Raw genomic sequence first — 18,281 nt, forward strand, 5'->3', positions numbered from 1 at the left:
GCACAACCTGGGCATTGAATCATTAATGCAGAGTACTTTGGTACTTCGTGTTTTGTTCATATATGTTCGGTCCCCACACCTGTGATCTCCACCTTTTCAAAATTTTTACAGTATATGCAGGCCCTGCAGCAAAGGTCACACAATACCCAGCATGGTAGATGGTAGCAAGTTCATGCTGGGAGGAGGAGGGGGGGGGGTGAGGTGGGTGGTACGTGGTACCCATATGGTGGTATCCTCCTGACTGCAAGGATCGTGCCGTTGATGCTTGAGCTGTCACCAACTCACGCCAAGGAGTAGGTACCCCTGTTCAGGGATACTGACTCTAGCCGCTGGCAACCATGACAGGTGGCATCATTATGGCAGATATTTGATGCCATGAAATCAGCAAAGTTCCACTCTATGGCCACTGTGCTCTGGCCGAGTCCTTAGGCAGACTGCAATTCAGTGCAGCTCATTAAAACCCCAGGAACTTTCCTCTCTTGGCTACATGGTGGGAGGAAGACAAAACCAAGCAAGCTCCAGACACTTCTGTACTAAGTTTGTAGGAAATATTGCAAAATTATTTGACAAACTCTCTTCCCTAAACAAATTACCTGTAAAATCCCGATTCTTTAAAGAATTGGACTCCCATGTATAAAACAGCTTCCGATATGTAATTGCTTTGCAAATGAGTTATTATGTTAAATATCTGACTTCAAACATGAAAGTGAGAAAAAAGTTTTGGAAAGGTTTGAAATTATGCAGAAACTTTGTTGAAAGTTGCCAAGTGCTCTTATTCTCAAATACTGGATGAATATACTCAAAAGTATTTGCATGCTGTCAATTGTTTATTTATTCGTTCGGCATATACAAGGCAAATATTACAGTGTCATTACAATCCACTAGGAAATTACAACACTACACAATGCTACTTATAGTTTTGAGCCAATCTATGGCTAGGTCAGGCAGGTAATGTATGTCCTTCACTTCACACACCAGTAGGTGGTACATTGTCTGGATTTCACCACATTCACACACGGGACTCTCCGCAAGTCCCCACTTATTCATTAGATGTTTGCATCTTCCCACGCTTGTTCTAAGATGATTTAAGGCAACCCAGAGCTTCCGAGGGAGATCAAAACCATTTATCTTCTTGCTGGGGTCATCGATAAGCTTTTGGTTCTTGTGTGTCCCTTTGCACCATGATTCCCCCCAGGCTAGCTTTGGGTCGAAGTCCTGTAATTCCCTGCCAATCTTCCAAAAATGGGACCTAGATTTTAGCCTGTTGATGGGTGATAAGTCTTGGTGTATAGGGAGTTCTGGATTGTGTACGATCTTCCTATATATTCTTGAGGTCGCCATGGAGTGCCTTATATCAGGGGGTTCTATGTTGGCAAGGACTGGGAGCCAGTCACATGGGGTAGCCCTAAGTGTGCCTGAGAATTCTCATCGTCTCTTTCAATTGGGTGTCTACTTTATTTACATGCGCACTTTTCGCCCAGATTGGTGAACAATATTCAGCCACGCTGTACACGAGGGCTAATGCTGACGTCCTTAGTGTATTAGCTCCGCACCCCCATGATGTTCCGGCCAGTTTAGACATAATGGCATTTCGAGATTTTAATTTCTGTTTGGTGTCTTCCAGATGGGAGCTAAACGTTAGTGTGCGGTCTAATTTTACTCCCAGATATTTGGGCTTATCTTCATGTCTGATATGCCGGTCATTCAGGGAAAGCTGTAGTTTCCTGCTTGAAGCTCTGTTATTAAGGTGCGTTATGGTACTGGTCGTTTTATTGGGGTTGGGATGCAAATGCCACTTAAGGTAGTAGGTGTTCAGAGCTTCAAGGTCCGCATTCAATGTTTTTTCAAGATCTTCGAAATTTTTGCTTTGTATGCGATGGCCAGATCATCCGCATACGCAAATTTACGCAACCTGGTGCTCGGCATATCAGATATGTATAAATTAAAAAGGGTCGGAGCCAGGGCTGACCCCTGCGGCAGGCCATTGTTTATGACCATGCTTTTGCTGCTCTTTCCATGGAGATAGACCTTGATCTTCCTGCCTGTCAGCATATTTTTTAGTATTGTGTACGTCTGATTGCATTTTATAATTCGAGTAAGCTTGAGCAGTAGTCCTTCGGCCCAGACAGTGTCATAGGCTGATGTAAGATCTATTAATACCAGGCCCGTTTTCAGCTTGTTCTGATAGCCTTTCTCTCTCTCTCTCTCTCTCTCTCTCTCTATATATATATATATATATATATATATATATATATATATATATATATATATATATATATATATATATATCAGGCCCGTTTTCAGCTTGTTCTGATAGCCTTTCTCTCTCTCTCTCTCTCTCTCTCTCTCTATATATATATATATATAGTAAGGGACAAAACTTGTTCACAGCAGTTCCTTCCCACACGGAACCCTGCTTGATAGTCCGGGAGGTTCGCCTCAATGTATGGTGCTAGTCTGGCCAATAATATTCTCTCAAATAGTTTGTAAGAGGTACAAAGCAGTGAGATCGGTCTATAGTTCTTTGGATTATCTCCATCCTTCCCTGGTTTCAGTACCGCTATTACCTCAGCTTCTTTCCATAACTTCGGGAGTGCACCTGATTTAATGCATTCCGTGAAGAGCTTGGCCATCCATTTCCTTCCAATGGGTCGCTGTCAGTTGTGCTGCCTCAAGACACACACAGTCTCTAACTTCAATACTTGCGTGACTGTGTTAAACTTTATTTGATTCTACCTCTGAATGAGTAGATTGTACCAGGATTTTAAATTTTGAAATTCAGTCAATAATACATAGAATACTGAAAATGAAATTTGTTGCTCCTGGAAGCTGTTAGATGGGCAACCTGCAACTGAAATCAAATTCCATGACAGTGGTTTAGTAGTAGGAATGAAGTAATTCCATCTTGAGACAGCAAGTCCTACACAGTCTTGGGTGTTACTCTCTTGAAAACAACTATGTCGTGTATCTGTTACCATCACACCCCATAATATCAACATGGTACTGGGATTAATTTGTCACTGAGACCTTGTACTGCAGGCAGATGAAGAACTATACTGAAGGAGAGGAGAGGAATCAAATTAATTCATTGTGTGTGTCAAGGCCCACTAGACAAGAAAACACTGGGAAATTCACCATAGTCTTAGAGGGAGATTCACTTTCAGAGGTGGTCAGAATCATAGTTCACTGCTGTGGTGTGTAGTCCTATGTGGTGCTTTGAATGCCAGTGCTTCAGGCATATGTCTTCCTGGTGTACACAGGACCGTATTTGAAGAGACCATTTGGCCACTCCACAAAAATTCAGCTTCTGCACCACAACTTTCTGCGTTAACTGTGGGAATGACCACCCTTCCCAATCCTTGAAGTGTGCTACCCTAATTAAGGAACACAAAATCCAGGAGCTGAAATTCACAAATCACCTTTAACATTTTGAAGCTTGGAAAAATACCGTTGTTTGTATCCTGTCTTACTGATGTCAACTTCTGTAAGTACAGTGGCAAAGTCATTGACAGTACCTGGCATATTTACTACATCAGTGTTGATCTCTGGAAGTTGTGCAATTAAGCTTGACCATGGTGCAAACAGGCCCTCACCTCTCATGGTTTCTGTGGCACCATCTTTGAGTGTTTCTTAATGGCATGGCATTTTTCGGGATCCTGTCCCCAAAAATAGATAAGTCAGCAACCCAACACAAGTTTCTGACTGAAGGAACCACGGAGTGTGGATCACAGGGCTGCTGCTCTTCTTCCTCCATTCCTACACCCACAGTGGGTGTGACTGCCAAAAGTGATGGGGAAAAAAAGAAGAAAATTAGGAAGAAGGCTACTCTGGTGGCACCAAAGGCATTCGATCCCCCTGTGCTCTTGGACGTTTAACCAGTGTGGACTGATTGTTCCACCACCAGCACCAGTGACAGTGATCTTCCGGCATGGCCTGTTCTCCTGGCCCCCTCACAACTAACTAGGACATCATCATCAAAATCATGATTCAGTGGAACTGCAGTCGATACTGCTGCCACCTGCCAAAACTAAAACCACTAATTCCCTTTTGCTCTACGATCTGTGTTACTTTCCAAGAAACTCAATCCACAGATGACCATTTTCCAAATCTTGGAGGTTACAGTGCTTTGCTTTGTAGGAAAGCACTGTCTCCGTAACAGCATCTGGAGGGGTCTGTACATTAGTTCACATTAGCACAGGCATCATCAGTGAGTAGATTCCTCTCTGTATCATATAGGAAGCAATAGTAGTGAATGTGTAAATAAACCCCGTGATGGCCATTTCAAACATTTACTTCCAGGCAGGGCACTTACCTTGAGATGACAACATTAATCCAATAACTCTGCCCATTTTTTTCCTACTTCAGGGTTACAGTGCACTTCACCCCCAGTGGGGATGTTCCACTTCGACCAATAGATGCCTTCTGATCAACCAGCTTCTATCCTACCTCGATCTCTATCTGCACAATGAGTGCTACTACCTACTTTAGTGTCACCCATGGCACTTACTCACTATTGACCTTACGATCTCTTTCCCTCATACTCCTAACTTAAGTGGCCACTACATAATGAACTTCATGGCAGTGACCACATTCTGATCATCATGTCACTACCCAGTGAACTACTTAACCACACTGTGCTGTTTGATGAGGCAACTTCCAGTATTGTATCTGTACTGTGTGTCAGACTGTGTTGATGAGTTTGTTTTGGGAGAAATCTGTGACAAGATTATCTGCACTGTTGGAGCTGCTGTCTCCTTTTCTGCAGGTCCACTCTGCCGCCAGATAGTACTGTGTTGGACCAGACATTTCAATGGCTATTCAGGACTGTTACAATGTGCTCCAATGTACAAAGCAACAGACAGCTTATAAGAGGCTCCGTGGTGAGGCTCACTGTCTAAATGTAGTATAATGGAATGCTTAGAGTGCTAAATCGTCTTATGGGAACATATACTTCTTCATCCAAGGTGTTGTTGATTCCCTGTACTCTGGTGGGTTGCCAAAGAACTACTACTCTCCTGGGTCTCCTCCATCATGGTTGTATACCTACAGATGCATTGGTTCTTGTGCAACACCTTGGCTGCCCTCTGTGCGTCTCAATAGGTGTCCTCTTCTTACCCGTATGCCTTTGAATGTAGCCCCTAGCCCCCCTCCCCCACCACCACCACCACCACCACCACCACCCCACCCCACCCACTCCGGGTCCAGGGGTTAGAATAGGCCTTGAGGTATTCGTGCCTGTCGGACAAGGTGACTAAAAGGAGTTTCACACATTTAGGCCTTTATGTGATGGTCCCCTGTGGGGGTTTGACCTCCATTCTTCAAAATTTTCCCAAAGAGCAAGCCAATTGGGGAAGGGCGCTTTACAATGTGCGTCGTGTCCATTGTGCATTGAGATCTTCAGCCAACTTTCTCGTCGTTGCATTGCAGTCCTGCCCATTCTCCATCTCTTGGGCGAGGACACCTTCCAGGGTGTGTTTTCCACCAGGCACTATGCACTGTCTATTCTTGCGTCGACGATGACCATGGACTTCTTTGCACCTGATATCCAGCACGGTAGCCAGTCCATTGTAGTGGGGCCGCCATGTACCCTGTTGGTTGTAGCCCCCTTACCACACAGGGATCAGCTCTGCTGATGCCTGTGCCGTTAGCTCTCCACGTATGCCAAGGGGAGATGCCCATCCCCCTGGGACATCGGGACTCCAGGCAAAGGCCATCCTGCCAGGTAGCCTTTGCTGCGGCTGGGTGGTGCCCATGGGGAGGCCCCCTGGTCGAAGTAGATGACATGCGATGAAGCGTAGTCCCTCATCTGTTGCTGGTGGTGAAACACCAGCAGTCTCTAAACGATCACGAGCTCAATTCAACGCACAGAAGTATGACCCCAGATCATTCCCCTCCCTGGCAACACCATGAGATGAATGTTAGGCTAAGGATGGCAGTGGGTCTTATTCGCCCTGCTACCTTGTATGTTGGAGAGCTGATGAGGAGTCTCTCATGACGATGACGCCTCAGTTTTTTGTTGAGCATTTAGAGAACAAGTTCGAGGAGGTGGAGGGCTTGTCCAAAATGAGATTTGGTTCAGTCTTCATCGAAACAGCATCCTCTGCCCAGTCACGGGAGTTACTCACTGGTGACAAGCAGATGTTTCTGTAACCTTCACGCCCTGTAAGAGCTTAAATATGGTCCACAGTATCATATTTCACAGAAACCTTCTTTTAGTCAGACGATGAGCTGCGCGCCAATTATACCGGCGAGGTGTACATTTCATCCAGCATGTCCACCGGGGTCAGAAGGATGATCAGGTTGCCACCGGTGCCTTCATATTGGCCTTCGAGAGTGATACATTGCCCGAGATGGTCAAGGTGATAGTCTACCGGTGTGGTGTAAAGCCCTATATTCCTCACCCGATGCAATGCCTTAAGTGCTGGAAGTTCGGCCATATGTCTTCCCATTGTACTTTCAGCATCATATGTCTAGATGGCGGATGCCAATTACATCCAAATACTCCATGTGCCCCACCTCCCATCTGTGTCAGCTGCGGAGAGCACCATTGCTCACCAGACTGCAGGATTCTCCAGAAAGAAAGGAAAATCATGGAGTGCACGAACTTGGACAGACTGACCTGCACTGAGGCTATGAGAAAATTTGAACGCCTGCATCCTGTGCGTATGACATTGTCTTACGCTACCACTACAACAGTTCTGGCACCATCAGCTCCGCCAACCCAGATCACCTCTCAGAGGTGGAAGACTACACGTACCCCTTGATGGTAGGGGGCATTTCCTTCCCTGTTGCTCTTGCACCACCTACTTCGGGAGCAACAACAACCCCCCCCCCCCCCCCCTCCCCAATTCGCCAACCACCAGGGACGTCCGCTGGAGAAGAGTAAGTCTTCTTCAGCTTCTCTCGCTAGGAAGGGGTTCCTTTCTGCTAGTGGGAAAGACGACACCCACCAGTTGCTGAAGAGCCCAAAAGCACCTGTCGTAGGGCTTCACACTTATCGTCAGTCCCCGAGACTGAGCCAGTGAAGTCCTCCCAGCCAGGGAAACCCAAGGAGCAGCGAGAGAAATCAAAAAAGAAAACCCCTAAGACCAAGGAAACTGCGGTGGCACCCACACCACCGCTACCTACAAGCCCTGCTGCTTAGGATGGGGTAGGGATTTTGGCATCCGCTGAGGACCTAGATATCGTCAGACCGTCACACAATGGATATAGACTGCTCGGACAATAAACTGCTGGCAGCAGGTGGCTCTGAGGGGTAAACTGCCTCTTTGAATGTTCCATGCCTTCCCAGTCTCACGATATCATCTTCCAGTCGAATTGCAGCGATTTTTCCACCACCTGGCTGAGCTACAGCAACTGTTAAGATTTACACCTGCTATCTGCATTGCCCTCCAGGAAACCTGGTTCCCAGCAATGCGAACCCCTGCCCTCCACGGCTGTAAGGGATATTACAGGAACTATAGTGACTATAATGGAGTGTCAGGTGGAGTTCGCGTTTATGTCCTAAACTCGGTCTGTAGTGAACATGTGCCCCTTCAAACCACTCTTGAAGCTGTGGCTGTCAGAATAAGGACGATGCAGGAAATAAATGTCTGCAATGTATATCTTCCTCCAGATGGTGCAGTACCCCTGAACGTATGAGCTGCACTGATTGATCAACTCCCTAAACCTTTCTTACTTCTGGGAGATTTAATGCCCATAACACCTTGTGGGGTGGTACCATGCTTATTGGCCGAGGCAGAGACGTCGTAACTTTACTGTTGCAGTTCGACCTCTGCCTCTTAAGTACTGGGGCCGCCGCACATTTCAGTGTGGCTCATGGTAGTTACTCGGCCATTGATTTATCAATTTGCAGCCCAGGACTTCCCCCATCTATCCACTGGAGAGCACCTGTGTGGTAGTGACCACTTCCCCATGTTCCTGTCACTGCCCCAGCGTCACGCACATGAGCACCTGCCCAGATGGGCTTTGAACAAGGCAGACTGGGGAACTTTCACCTCTGCTGTCACCGCTGAATCTCCCCCACATGGTAACATCGATGTGATGGTTGAGCAGGTGACTAGCACAATTGTTTCTGCGGCAGAAAACGCGATCCCTTGTTCTTTAGGGTGCCTGAGGCGTAAAGCAGTCCCTTGGTGGTCGCTGGAAATCACTGATGCAGTTAAGGACCATCGGCAAGCTGTACAGCGGCATACGCAGCACCTTTCCCTGGAGCACCTCATGGACTTTAAACAGCTCTGTGCCGGTGTACGCTCCCTTATCAAACAACAGGAGGAGGAGTGTTGGGAGAGATATGTCTCCACCATTGGGTGTCACACGTCATATACCGAAGTCTGGACAAAGATCAAATGTCTTTTCAAGTACCAGGCCCCAACAGCTTTCCACGGTGTTACCATAAATGGCGAGTTATGCACCGACGCAAACACGATTGCCGATCGCTTTGCTCGAGCCTCTGCGCCAGAGAATTGACCCCAGCCTTTTGCACACTCAAACGGCAGCTGGAAGGAACATCCTATCATTCACTATACATTGCAGTGAATCCTATGAAGCCCCATTTACAGAGTGGGAGCTCCTCAGTGCCCTTGAACATTACCCCGACACAGCTCCTGGGCTTGATCGCATCCACAGCCAGATGATTAAACATCTCTCATCTGAATACGAGCGACATCTTCTCGTCATCTTCAACAGGATCTGGTACGATGGTGTCTTTCCATCACAAAAGCGGGAGAGCACCATCATTCCAGTACTCAAACCTGGTAAAAACCCGCTTGATGTGGATAGCTCTCGGCCCATCAGACTCGCCAACGTTCTTTGTAAGCTGTAGGAACGTATGGTATGTCGGCGATTTGGTTGGGTCCTGGAGTCAGGTGGCTTGCTGGCTCCATGTCAGGGCAGTTGTCACCAGGGTCGCTCTACCACTGATAATCTTTTGTCCATTGAGTCTGTCATCCGAACAGCATTTTCCAGATGGCAACACCTTATTGCCGTCATTTTTGACTTACGTAAAGCATACGACACGACTTGGCGACATCATATCCTTGCCACATTGCATGAGTGGGATCTCCGGGGACCATTCCTGATTTTTATCCAAAACTTCCTGTCGCTCCATACTTTCTGTGTCCAAGTTGGTGACTCCCATAGTCCCATCCATATCCAGGAGAATGGAGTCCCACAGGGCTCTGTATTGAGTCTCTCTTTATTTTTAGTGACCATTAACGATCTAGCAGCAGCTGTCGGCCCCTCCGTCTTGCCTTCTCTGTATGCAGACGACTTCCGAATTTCGTACAGCTGCTCCGGTACTGTTGTTGCTGAGCGGCACCTCCAGGGAGCCATCCACAAGGCACAGTCACAGGCTCTAGCCCACGGTTTCCAGTTTTCAGCGGCAAAGTGTTGTGTCATGCACTTCTGTTGGACTCGTAGTGTTCATCCGGAACCCGCACTTTACTTTAATGACTATCTACTCACTGCAGTGGAGACATATCAATTCCAAGGACTGCTTTTCGACACTCGATTGGCTTGGCTCCCACATCTTCATCAGCTTAAGCAGAAGTGCTGTCAGCCCCTCAATGCCCTCCATTGCCTGAGCAACACCAATTGGGGTGCAGATCGCTGTACGCTGCTGCAGCTCTACAGAGCCCTTGTCCAATCCTGAATTGACTATGGGAGTGTGGTTTATGGTTCGGGAGCACCTTCAGCATTGCATTTACTTGACCCTGTGCACCACTGTGGGGTTTGATTAGCGACAGGGGCTTTTAGGACGAGTCTGGTGACCAGCATACTGGTGGAGGCTGGTGTCCCTCCACTGCAGATCAGATTTGCACGACTGCTCGCCAGTTAAGCAGCACACATTCATAGTTCACCTGAGCATCTGAATTACTGTCTACTTTTCCCGTCCGCATCAGTCCATCTCCTGCATCGGCAGCCCAGATTGGGGCTGAAGATTGCGGTTCGTGTGCGGTCCCTTCTCTCCAAGCTGGAGTCCTTCCCTTTACCACCTCTGCTTGCGGTCCGTTCACGTATACTTCCATGGTGTACGCCGCGGCCGAAGCTTTGTCTGGACCTCTTCCGTGGCCCTAAGGACTCCTTTAACCCTGCCACTCTCCACTGTCACTTCCTCTCGATTCTTGACGTGTTCAGGGGCTCTGTAGTGGTTTACACCAACCGCTCCATGGCTGATGGTCACATAGGTTTCGCGTATGTTCATGGAGGACATATTGAGCAGCACTTCTTGCCAGTTGGTTGCAGTGTTTTCACTGCAGAGCTGGTGGCCATATCTCGTGCTCTTGAGTACATCCTCTCATGCCCTGGGGAGTCATTTTTCCCGTGTACTGACTCATTGAGCGGCATACAAGCTATCGACCAGTGCTACCCTTGCCACCCTTTATTAACGTCCATTCAGGAGTCCATCTATGCCCTGGAACAGTCGCATTGTTCCGTGGTGTTTGTGTGGGCCCCAGGGCACGTCGGATTCCCCAGCAACGAACTTGCTGACAGGCTGGCCAGACAGGCGGCGCGGAAACCGCTTCTGGAGATAGGCATCTCCAAAGCTGGCCTGTGTTCTGTCTTACACTGCAGTTTTCTGGCTTTAGGAGATGGAATGGCATAACAGCGCGTACAACAAATTGCATGTCATTAAGGAGACTATGAATGTGTGGAAGTCTTCCATGCAGGTCTCTTTCAGGGAATCAGTTTTCAGCTGCCAGCTCTGCATTGGCCGTACCTGGCTAATGCATGGTTACCTACTCCGTCATGAGGGCCCATCTCAGTGTCGCTGTGCCTCCCAGATGACAGTCGTCCACCTCTTGCTGGACTGCCAACTTTCTGCCACTTTGCGGCAGACTTCTAACTTTCCCAGCACCCTGCCTTCGGTGTTAGGCGACAATGCCTCCAAAGCAGCTTTAGTTTTTCGTTTTATCTGTGAGAGTGGGTTTTATACTTTTATGTAGGTTTTAGCGCATGTCCTTTGTTTCTCTGTGTCCCCACCCTAGTGCTTTTAGGATGGAGGTTTTAATGTTTTGCAGAGTGGCTGGCTTTCCCTTTTTATTCTCATGGTTGGCCAGCCACTGTAATCTGCTTTCATGTTTTACTCTCTTCTGTTTCTAGCATGTCTCTGTTGTTTTCTTGTCCTCTTTTGTTCCTTTTAGTGTTCGTTGGCTTCCCTTCGTTTTTGTGGCTTTTCCGTTCTTTCCGTTTTGTGTTACAAGTTTCGTCCGTCTTATTCTCACACTTGTGGCATTGTTTTATTAGGAACAAGGGACTGATGACCTCGTAGTTTGGTCCCTTCTCCCACCTTTAAACCAACCAACCAACCAACCAACCAACATCCACAGCTAACAATCTTGGTAAGTTGGAAACATTTGTCGGATGGGCTTTCTCTAAATGTCAACACCACGTCGCAGTGTATTTTGACCTACATAACATACACTTCTTGGTGCCATCACATTTTATTTACCTTTCACATCTGGCTTTCAAGGCTCCCTATCTGTTTTTGTCAGTTTTATCCTAGCTTTAGTTTTGGGTTAAAGTTAATGCATTACTCTCATCCCCATGGGTCCAAGAGAATGGTATCCCACAGAGTTTGATGCTAATTATTGCAGTCTTCATCCCCACGAACAGGCTAGTGACCTCCATTGGACCATTTGTTATCCCTGAACTGTATATCAGTGTCTCAGCAGCTTTCATATTTATTTAGCTCCCTTGCTGAACACCAGCTCAAATGTGCTATTACCCTCATATCGAGCTGCACTTGCAAAAATAGAAACAAATATGCTCGTTGTATGATGGATAAAGTAAAGTGGCCCACCTCTCAAGGATTTTTGAGTAGTAGTGCTTATTTGTGGTAACGCACATGGAATTAAATTTAGTCTGCTGGCCACTTAAAATCATTGTTACATTGCTAACATTGACAGCAGTGCAAATTCATGATATCTGTCGAAATATTCAGAGTGGAACTAGGGCAGCTGGGGCCACGAAGACTTCTCCAGACTGTACCACAGCTCATGTTAGCATTGTACATCAGTCTTTCCATATCATATGAATGTCATCAAATGTATTTTTTCTTTCAATTATAGTTTTTTCATTCAAGAAAGTTACATTTTGGCTCAGTGGAGTATCATACTTGATTTGAAGGATATAAATTTGGCGAAAAGAAACTATGTATTCAAGACTATGATTCGTATTTTCTCTGGTAGGGTTTAAATAGGGTACTTTATTAGATTACTGTAACATTATAAACCATATAATTAAATAATGGAAAATCCAGGATGGAATTAACAATATTATGAGAAGGAAAGTCGCTACTCATCATATAGCGGAGATGCTGAGTCGCAGGTAGACACAACATAAAAAAAAACCACGTGTGTGTGTGTGTGTGTGTGTGTGTGTGTGTGTGTGTTGTTTTGTTTTGTTGACGAAGGCCAATGGCCGAAAGCTTCAATTGTAAAGTCTTTGTTGTGCCGATCTGCGACTCAGCATCTCCGCTGTATGACGAGTCGCAACTTTCCTTCTCATAATATTGTAAACAATATAATTCATCTACACTGAATCATTTCCAGCATAAGTGAACTGTACAAAGCCTGAACTGAAAGTACTCTCGTCACTGGAGAAAATCTTTCTCCTGCAACGTCTCCTACATCAGTGTTCTTTGACAAACAAGTTAGTGTACGGCTGCCTAGAATATGGGTGGCTATAATTAGGAACTACATGCAAGTGGGCTGAGAGTGGTGAGGAGAATCTTGCTGCACAACATACATGAACGCAGTTGGGATTTTTCATGTTTTCTTATATGGTCTGTGAAATGCTAGAATAAAGCCTCCTAAGAATGTAAACCTCTTTTGCAATCTTGGAGGACACTACTTTTTCTCTGAGGAAGAGGCACCCACAGCCATACAGTAGACCAAATAGACCTGTGCTACAGAGAAGCCTCCCAATAATGTGGTAAACAAGAATACAAATTTGCAACACAGTATAACAAAAAGATGTAAAGTAACTATCACACAAACACCACATAAGAAATGCACACCGTGTCTTATCATTAATAGTAGCCTAGGTACACTGACTGCCTGAAAACCATCACATATATACTTCAAAATGAAAATCAAAAGTACAAAACAAACGTTATTGAACTATTGTAAACAGTATGTTTTTAATCATTACTCAGATGATTCGCAGCTGTCACCACTGGATTTTTTGGCACTACTCCCTTCATAGAGAGCATTGTCCTCTTTGCCATCAAGCACATTAGAAATGTAGCCTTTTTTAAATGCATGGTGGACAGTTTCATTTGGTATTAATTTATGAAATTGGTCAATCCATTCGTAGACTTCAGACAAGCTTGCACGCTTAACGCATCCTGTAATTACCTATCTTCATTTGTTAACCATTGTGTGTACATATTTTGAAGTTTGATCTTATGTGGTTTGTTTAAAGAAATATCTAATGGCTGTAGAATTAGTATCATCCCTCCTGGAGTTATACCAAAGTCCATTCTACCCTCTACTAATTCTCTCTTTGCAGCAGAGTTGTGTGACCTGCATACGAATCTAGTACAAGCATATTTGGCACACCTAGCAAACCACCAAGATGACATTTGGCATACAAGTTCAATCCCTTCTAATACCGTATTCTCTGTGAACCAGCTACTTTTGTTAGCACGTAAATAACTGCTTTAGAAAGGACCTTGGACTTGGGTAACATCTTGCAGTTGAAAACCATTAATCATGGCAGTTTAAGGCCATTGGCTGTGCAAGAAAGCATGATAGACATGTGCTGCTTTGCACAACCGTTGGACAGTATCGTGATATCTTTGTGCCCTTCTAGTTCTACTGTGTAATTTGTTGGCATATCGAAATACGCAGGAGTCTGGTCCACATTAACCTATCTGACCGAAAAGATAATTAGAATTTGAATTGATTCCATATTTTCAGGTTTCCAGGCGGCTTTTGACACTGTTCCTCACAAGTGTCTTCCAACCAAACTGCGGGCCTATGGAATATCGCTTCAGTTGTGGGACTGGATTAGCGATTTCCTGTCGGCTAGGTCACAGTTTGTAGTAATAGACGGAAAGTCATTGAGTAAAACAGAAGCAATATCCAGCATTCCCCAAGGAAGTGTTATAAGCCCTCTATTGTTCCTGATCTATATTAACAACATAGGAGACAATCTGAGTAGACCTCTTGATTGTTTGCAGATGATGCTGTCATTTACTGTCTTATAAAGTCATCACATGACCAAAATGAATTGCAAAAGAAAATTTAGAAAAGATATCTGAATGGTGTGAAAAATGGCAATTGACCCTGAATAAAGAAAAGTGTGAAGTTATTCACATGAGTACTAATCATTCGCAGAACACTTAGAAGGTGCAGCAGGTCTACTAGAGAGACTGCTTACACCACGCTTGTGCACCCTATTCTGAAGTATTGCTGTGCAGTGAGGGATCCACATCAGGTGGGACTGACGGATGACATCAAAAATGTTCAAAGAAGCATAGCTCATTTTGTATTATTGCAAAATAGGGGAGATACTGCCACAGGCATGATACTTTCCATTGCGATGGGATCTTCTCATGAAATTTCAATCAGCAGTTTTCTCCTCCAGTTGCGAAAACATTGTTGGCACCCACCTACCTAGGGAGAAATGATCATAACAATAAAATACAAGAAATCAGGGCTTGCGCAGGAAAATTTAAGTGCTCGTTTTCCCGGGTGCCGTTAGAGAGTGGAATGGTGGAGACAGCTTGAAGGTGGTTCAAACCTCTGCCAGACACTTTATTGTGAATAACAGAGCAATCATGCAGATGTAGCTGTGAAAATCCACAAGGTTTCATGAAATGGACAACCCAAGTGCAGCTTCATTTGAAATTTGTGATATTTTACTGCGGAGCAACTTCATGTGCTTTAACATACTTCGTGCACTCACGGGTAAGCACTTCTGTCACTACACCTTGAGATAATCATTCTTCACAAATTCTAATGTATGATAGTGGCCACATTTTGGCACAGAATTTTTTTCGCCCCCTGGGACAAGCTAAAAGTTATTCCTTTTGCTGTCTCTGTTTCATGTTTCTATTGTCAATCAGGTATCGCTGACCTGCAGCGCGGTATGACATTTTCTCAGCCAGAGAAATTGCTTCTCTTTTGAACTTTATGGTATGGTGAACACGCTTCATCATTGTGTATTTAACCTGGTGCTTTACAGGAGTACTAAAATAGACTGAAACAAATGGTGAAATCTGAATATACCAGCTGCAAATGTTGTAGCAAGCGCTATTATTGTCCTAGGGGTCAGTGGAAGAAACACAGATGAAGTTGGGTGAGAGGAAGGGGGAATTTGGTGCAGCAGAAAAGTTTCACCTATTGCTTGCAATGTGGATAAAATGATTCGTATCAATCATCTGCTGTGGTAGAAATCTCACAGAAGTAACAAGGTTTCATAAAAGCTCATTTATAAGAATGCTTATGTTCAAATGCGGAACTTATTTGTATTCATGAATATGAAATCAAATAAAGCAAATGAAAAACTTATTCTTGTGACATTGTGAATATTGGCAGCATTGAGAAATGGGTCAATACACATCTACGGAGACAGCTTATGAACAGAGCTGGACCTGTCGAAATGTAAAACTGTACTTACCAGGCTTGCCGGCTTCTGCAGGGTCCTTAAAAGTGTCTGATTTGATGGAGTCTGTGTCAAGAGTGTTTACTTTTATTGGTATGACTATTTAAAAAACTGCTAAATTCAAAGATGAGCTGTATTAAATTGGAATTTCCCCATGACGAAAAATAATTAACTTTCATTTAACACTCAGTTCCCAAAACTCTTAACTCAAGGGCTTCTGTGGCAAAATAGCTATCGTATTTACTTGATTATAAGATGGTTTTTCTCAAAGTCATCATTCGAAAACTAAGAGATTGTCTTATATTAGCATATGAAACTATTTCTGCTGAGATCATGTTTACATTGTTAACATTGTTCAATAGATAGATACAGGCATCGTCTTACATTTACTGGTAGGGCTTGGACTTAGTGATGTCATAGGCAGATTTATTTTGAAAAATTCAGAATGATGAGTAGGGCAAATGATACTCATGCTCAAACAGGTTTGATTATCTTGATACACTGAAGAGCTCGATATGGTATCGACCTTGCTCGAACAATCACGTGACATTTGATTTACACAGTGCTGCTGAAAGGGATACATGAGAAACTGTGAACAGCCACCACAAGAATTTAATGCTATTATCTTACAAACTCTTCTTATATACAAATAAGTGTGAAATAAAAGTTCTCACACTGTTCAAACATTTATGGGGCTTGTTAAGCAAAGTTGGCATTGAAAGACGAAAATGTTGCCCTTCAAGAAATGTTACTTCAATCTGAGCGCAAGTCAGTATTTGGTTTGATTATGACATACTGTAATGTTTTACCAGGTGGGTTGCAAGTGAGAAATTTGTTCACTGTTCACATATTAGAATAGCAGGTAAAAACATTACCACCTCTTAATCAGGTTTAGAACAAGATAGTGACATTCAAGTGAAACAAGAAAGAAAACTAACCTAGAATTAAATGTCTAACAAACAACAGAAATCAAATTGATAATAATTGTTATCACGAGACTAAAAGGAAGACACATTTTGGAGGTAGTACCATCAGACAGAACTAGAACGTGGTGCAAGCAGAAGTTTGAGAATTTAACTGAATTGTGATTGCAGTCTTCTAGTTATCTATTAGTTGATGGTGCTGCATATGACCTTACCCTAGAAGATATTGCAGTTTGTTTTTCACATCTGCTCAGCACAGAAGGGCAGGAGGGGAAACAGCGATACTGGCTTGGCTGAGAATAGGATGGGTACAAGGAGGGGAGTAGTGAACAGACAACAAATTAAGTCATGCTGCTAACCATGGGAACCTATACCACTGCAGTTTGCCTGAATCCTTTTCAGTTGACTTTAAAACTGGACAGACACGTAAGTGTTATACATTTCTGCAGGAGAGGGAAGGTCTCTGGATGGTAAAGGAAATAAATTGTAATTCTTTAGGACAATTCATCTGCCTACAAAAATAATTTATGGTTTCGAAACTGAGTTATTTGAGTTCTGAATTTGTGGAGTACCTACTATATTTGACATTCCGAAACCCACACCAGTCATTATCTAAATATAATGTGGTTGGAACTTTTTTGAACCAATGAAGAGCTTACAACAGTATGTAGCTTGGTAGTTAGCAGATCTTCCAGAATGTAAGTTAAGGGATGCAATCTCCTCACTTTACAGAGTGTTGTGACATCATTGCGAGGCTGAGGATTTTTCCTTGCCATTGACATTCCAACAGTTGCCATACGCCCATCTTCAGTATTGTGCAAGCTACTTTCTTCAGCTGTAGTGATCATATTTCACAAATAGTGGTTTGCATCCCAGTAATTGCTTGTTTGCAAATAATCCTGTGCTGAATTATCTATGCATTATTCAGTAGTTGCCTGAAAATTGTTTTTGATTAAATTTTCATGTAATGATATTGCCTTGAATACTTTACTCAGCTTTATTTTCAGTAATGATAAAGTGCTGAAATATCTTCATGTCATTTTAGTATTTATTGTTGTACTGCAGCTAACATGATAGAGCTATATTTTGTGTGTATTTCTTATCATTTTTTCAGGAGGAAATTTCAGACAAAGAGACAAAGATTTCAGCTTTACAAATGGAGATTGCAAATATAGAAAAGACAGAGTTTGAAAGAAGAGCAGAAGCACAAGAAATTGAAGGTGATATTGATGTCAAACAGAGAACTATTGCAGAATATAAAGGCAAATTTCCTGGAATGAAAAAGACAGTAAGTTGGTAATTAGTTTTAAATTTTTGGTATGTAGCTTAATAATTGGAAAAGTTACTTCTATTAATCCTCTCATTCCCTCATATCTTTAGGGAAAAAATTGTTCTTCATTGTTGAATTACAGCTGGGTGATTAATTTCTTGTGGATTTTTTTTTTTTTTTTTTTTTTTTTTTTTTTTTTTTTTTTTTTTTTTTTTTTTTTTTTTTTTTTGCAATGTTATATTCTGTTTCTGGCTTTAGTCAGTTTTGTCTGAATATTCAACAACTGACTGCCATTAGACAAATATTTATCTATCTTGCTATGCAATGAATTAATATGAATTTCTTTGTAATCTGAACCAAGTAAGAACTAAATGTTAGAAAAACAATATGTGAAAATGAGCTAAATTAGTGAAAATAATTTTGGACACTTTTTTGTGGTTTATAAATGTCCAACACTGCATCTTGAAATATCC

General features: G+C 43.5%; 1 protein-coding gene across 1 annotated transcript in view; it reads left to right on the forward strand.

Moving 5' to 3' along the window:
• The window catches only part of LOC124721169 (structural maintenance of chromosomes protein 4-like), a 249,531-nt gene that overhangs the window by 211,468 nt on the left and 19,782 nt on the right, over positions 1-18,281 (forward strand). Inside the window, exon 17 of the mRNA XM_047246005.1 lies at positions 17,653-17,826. Coding sequence (XP_047101961.1) covers positions 17,653-17,826 — 174 coding nt within the window. The remainder of the gene's footprint in view (positions 1-17,652; positions 17,827-18,281) is intronic.

Source organism: Schistocerca piceifrons, chromosome X (genome assembly GCF_021461385.2).
Source record: "Schistocerca piceifrons isolate TAMUIC-IGC-003096 chromosome X, iqSchPice1.1, whole genome shotgun sequence".
NCBI lineage: Eukaryota > Metazoa > Arthropoda > Insecta > Orthoptera > Acrididae > Schistocerca > Schistocerca piceifrons.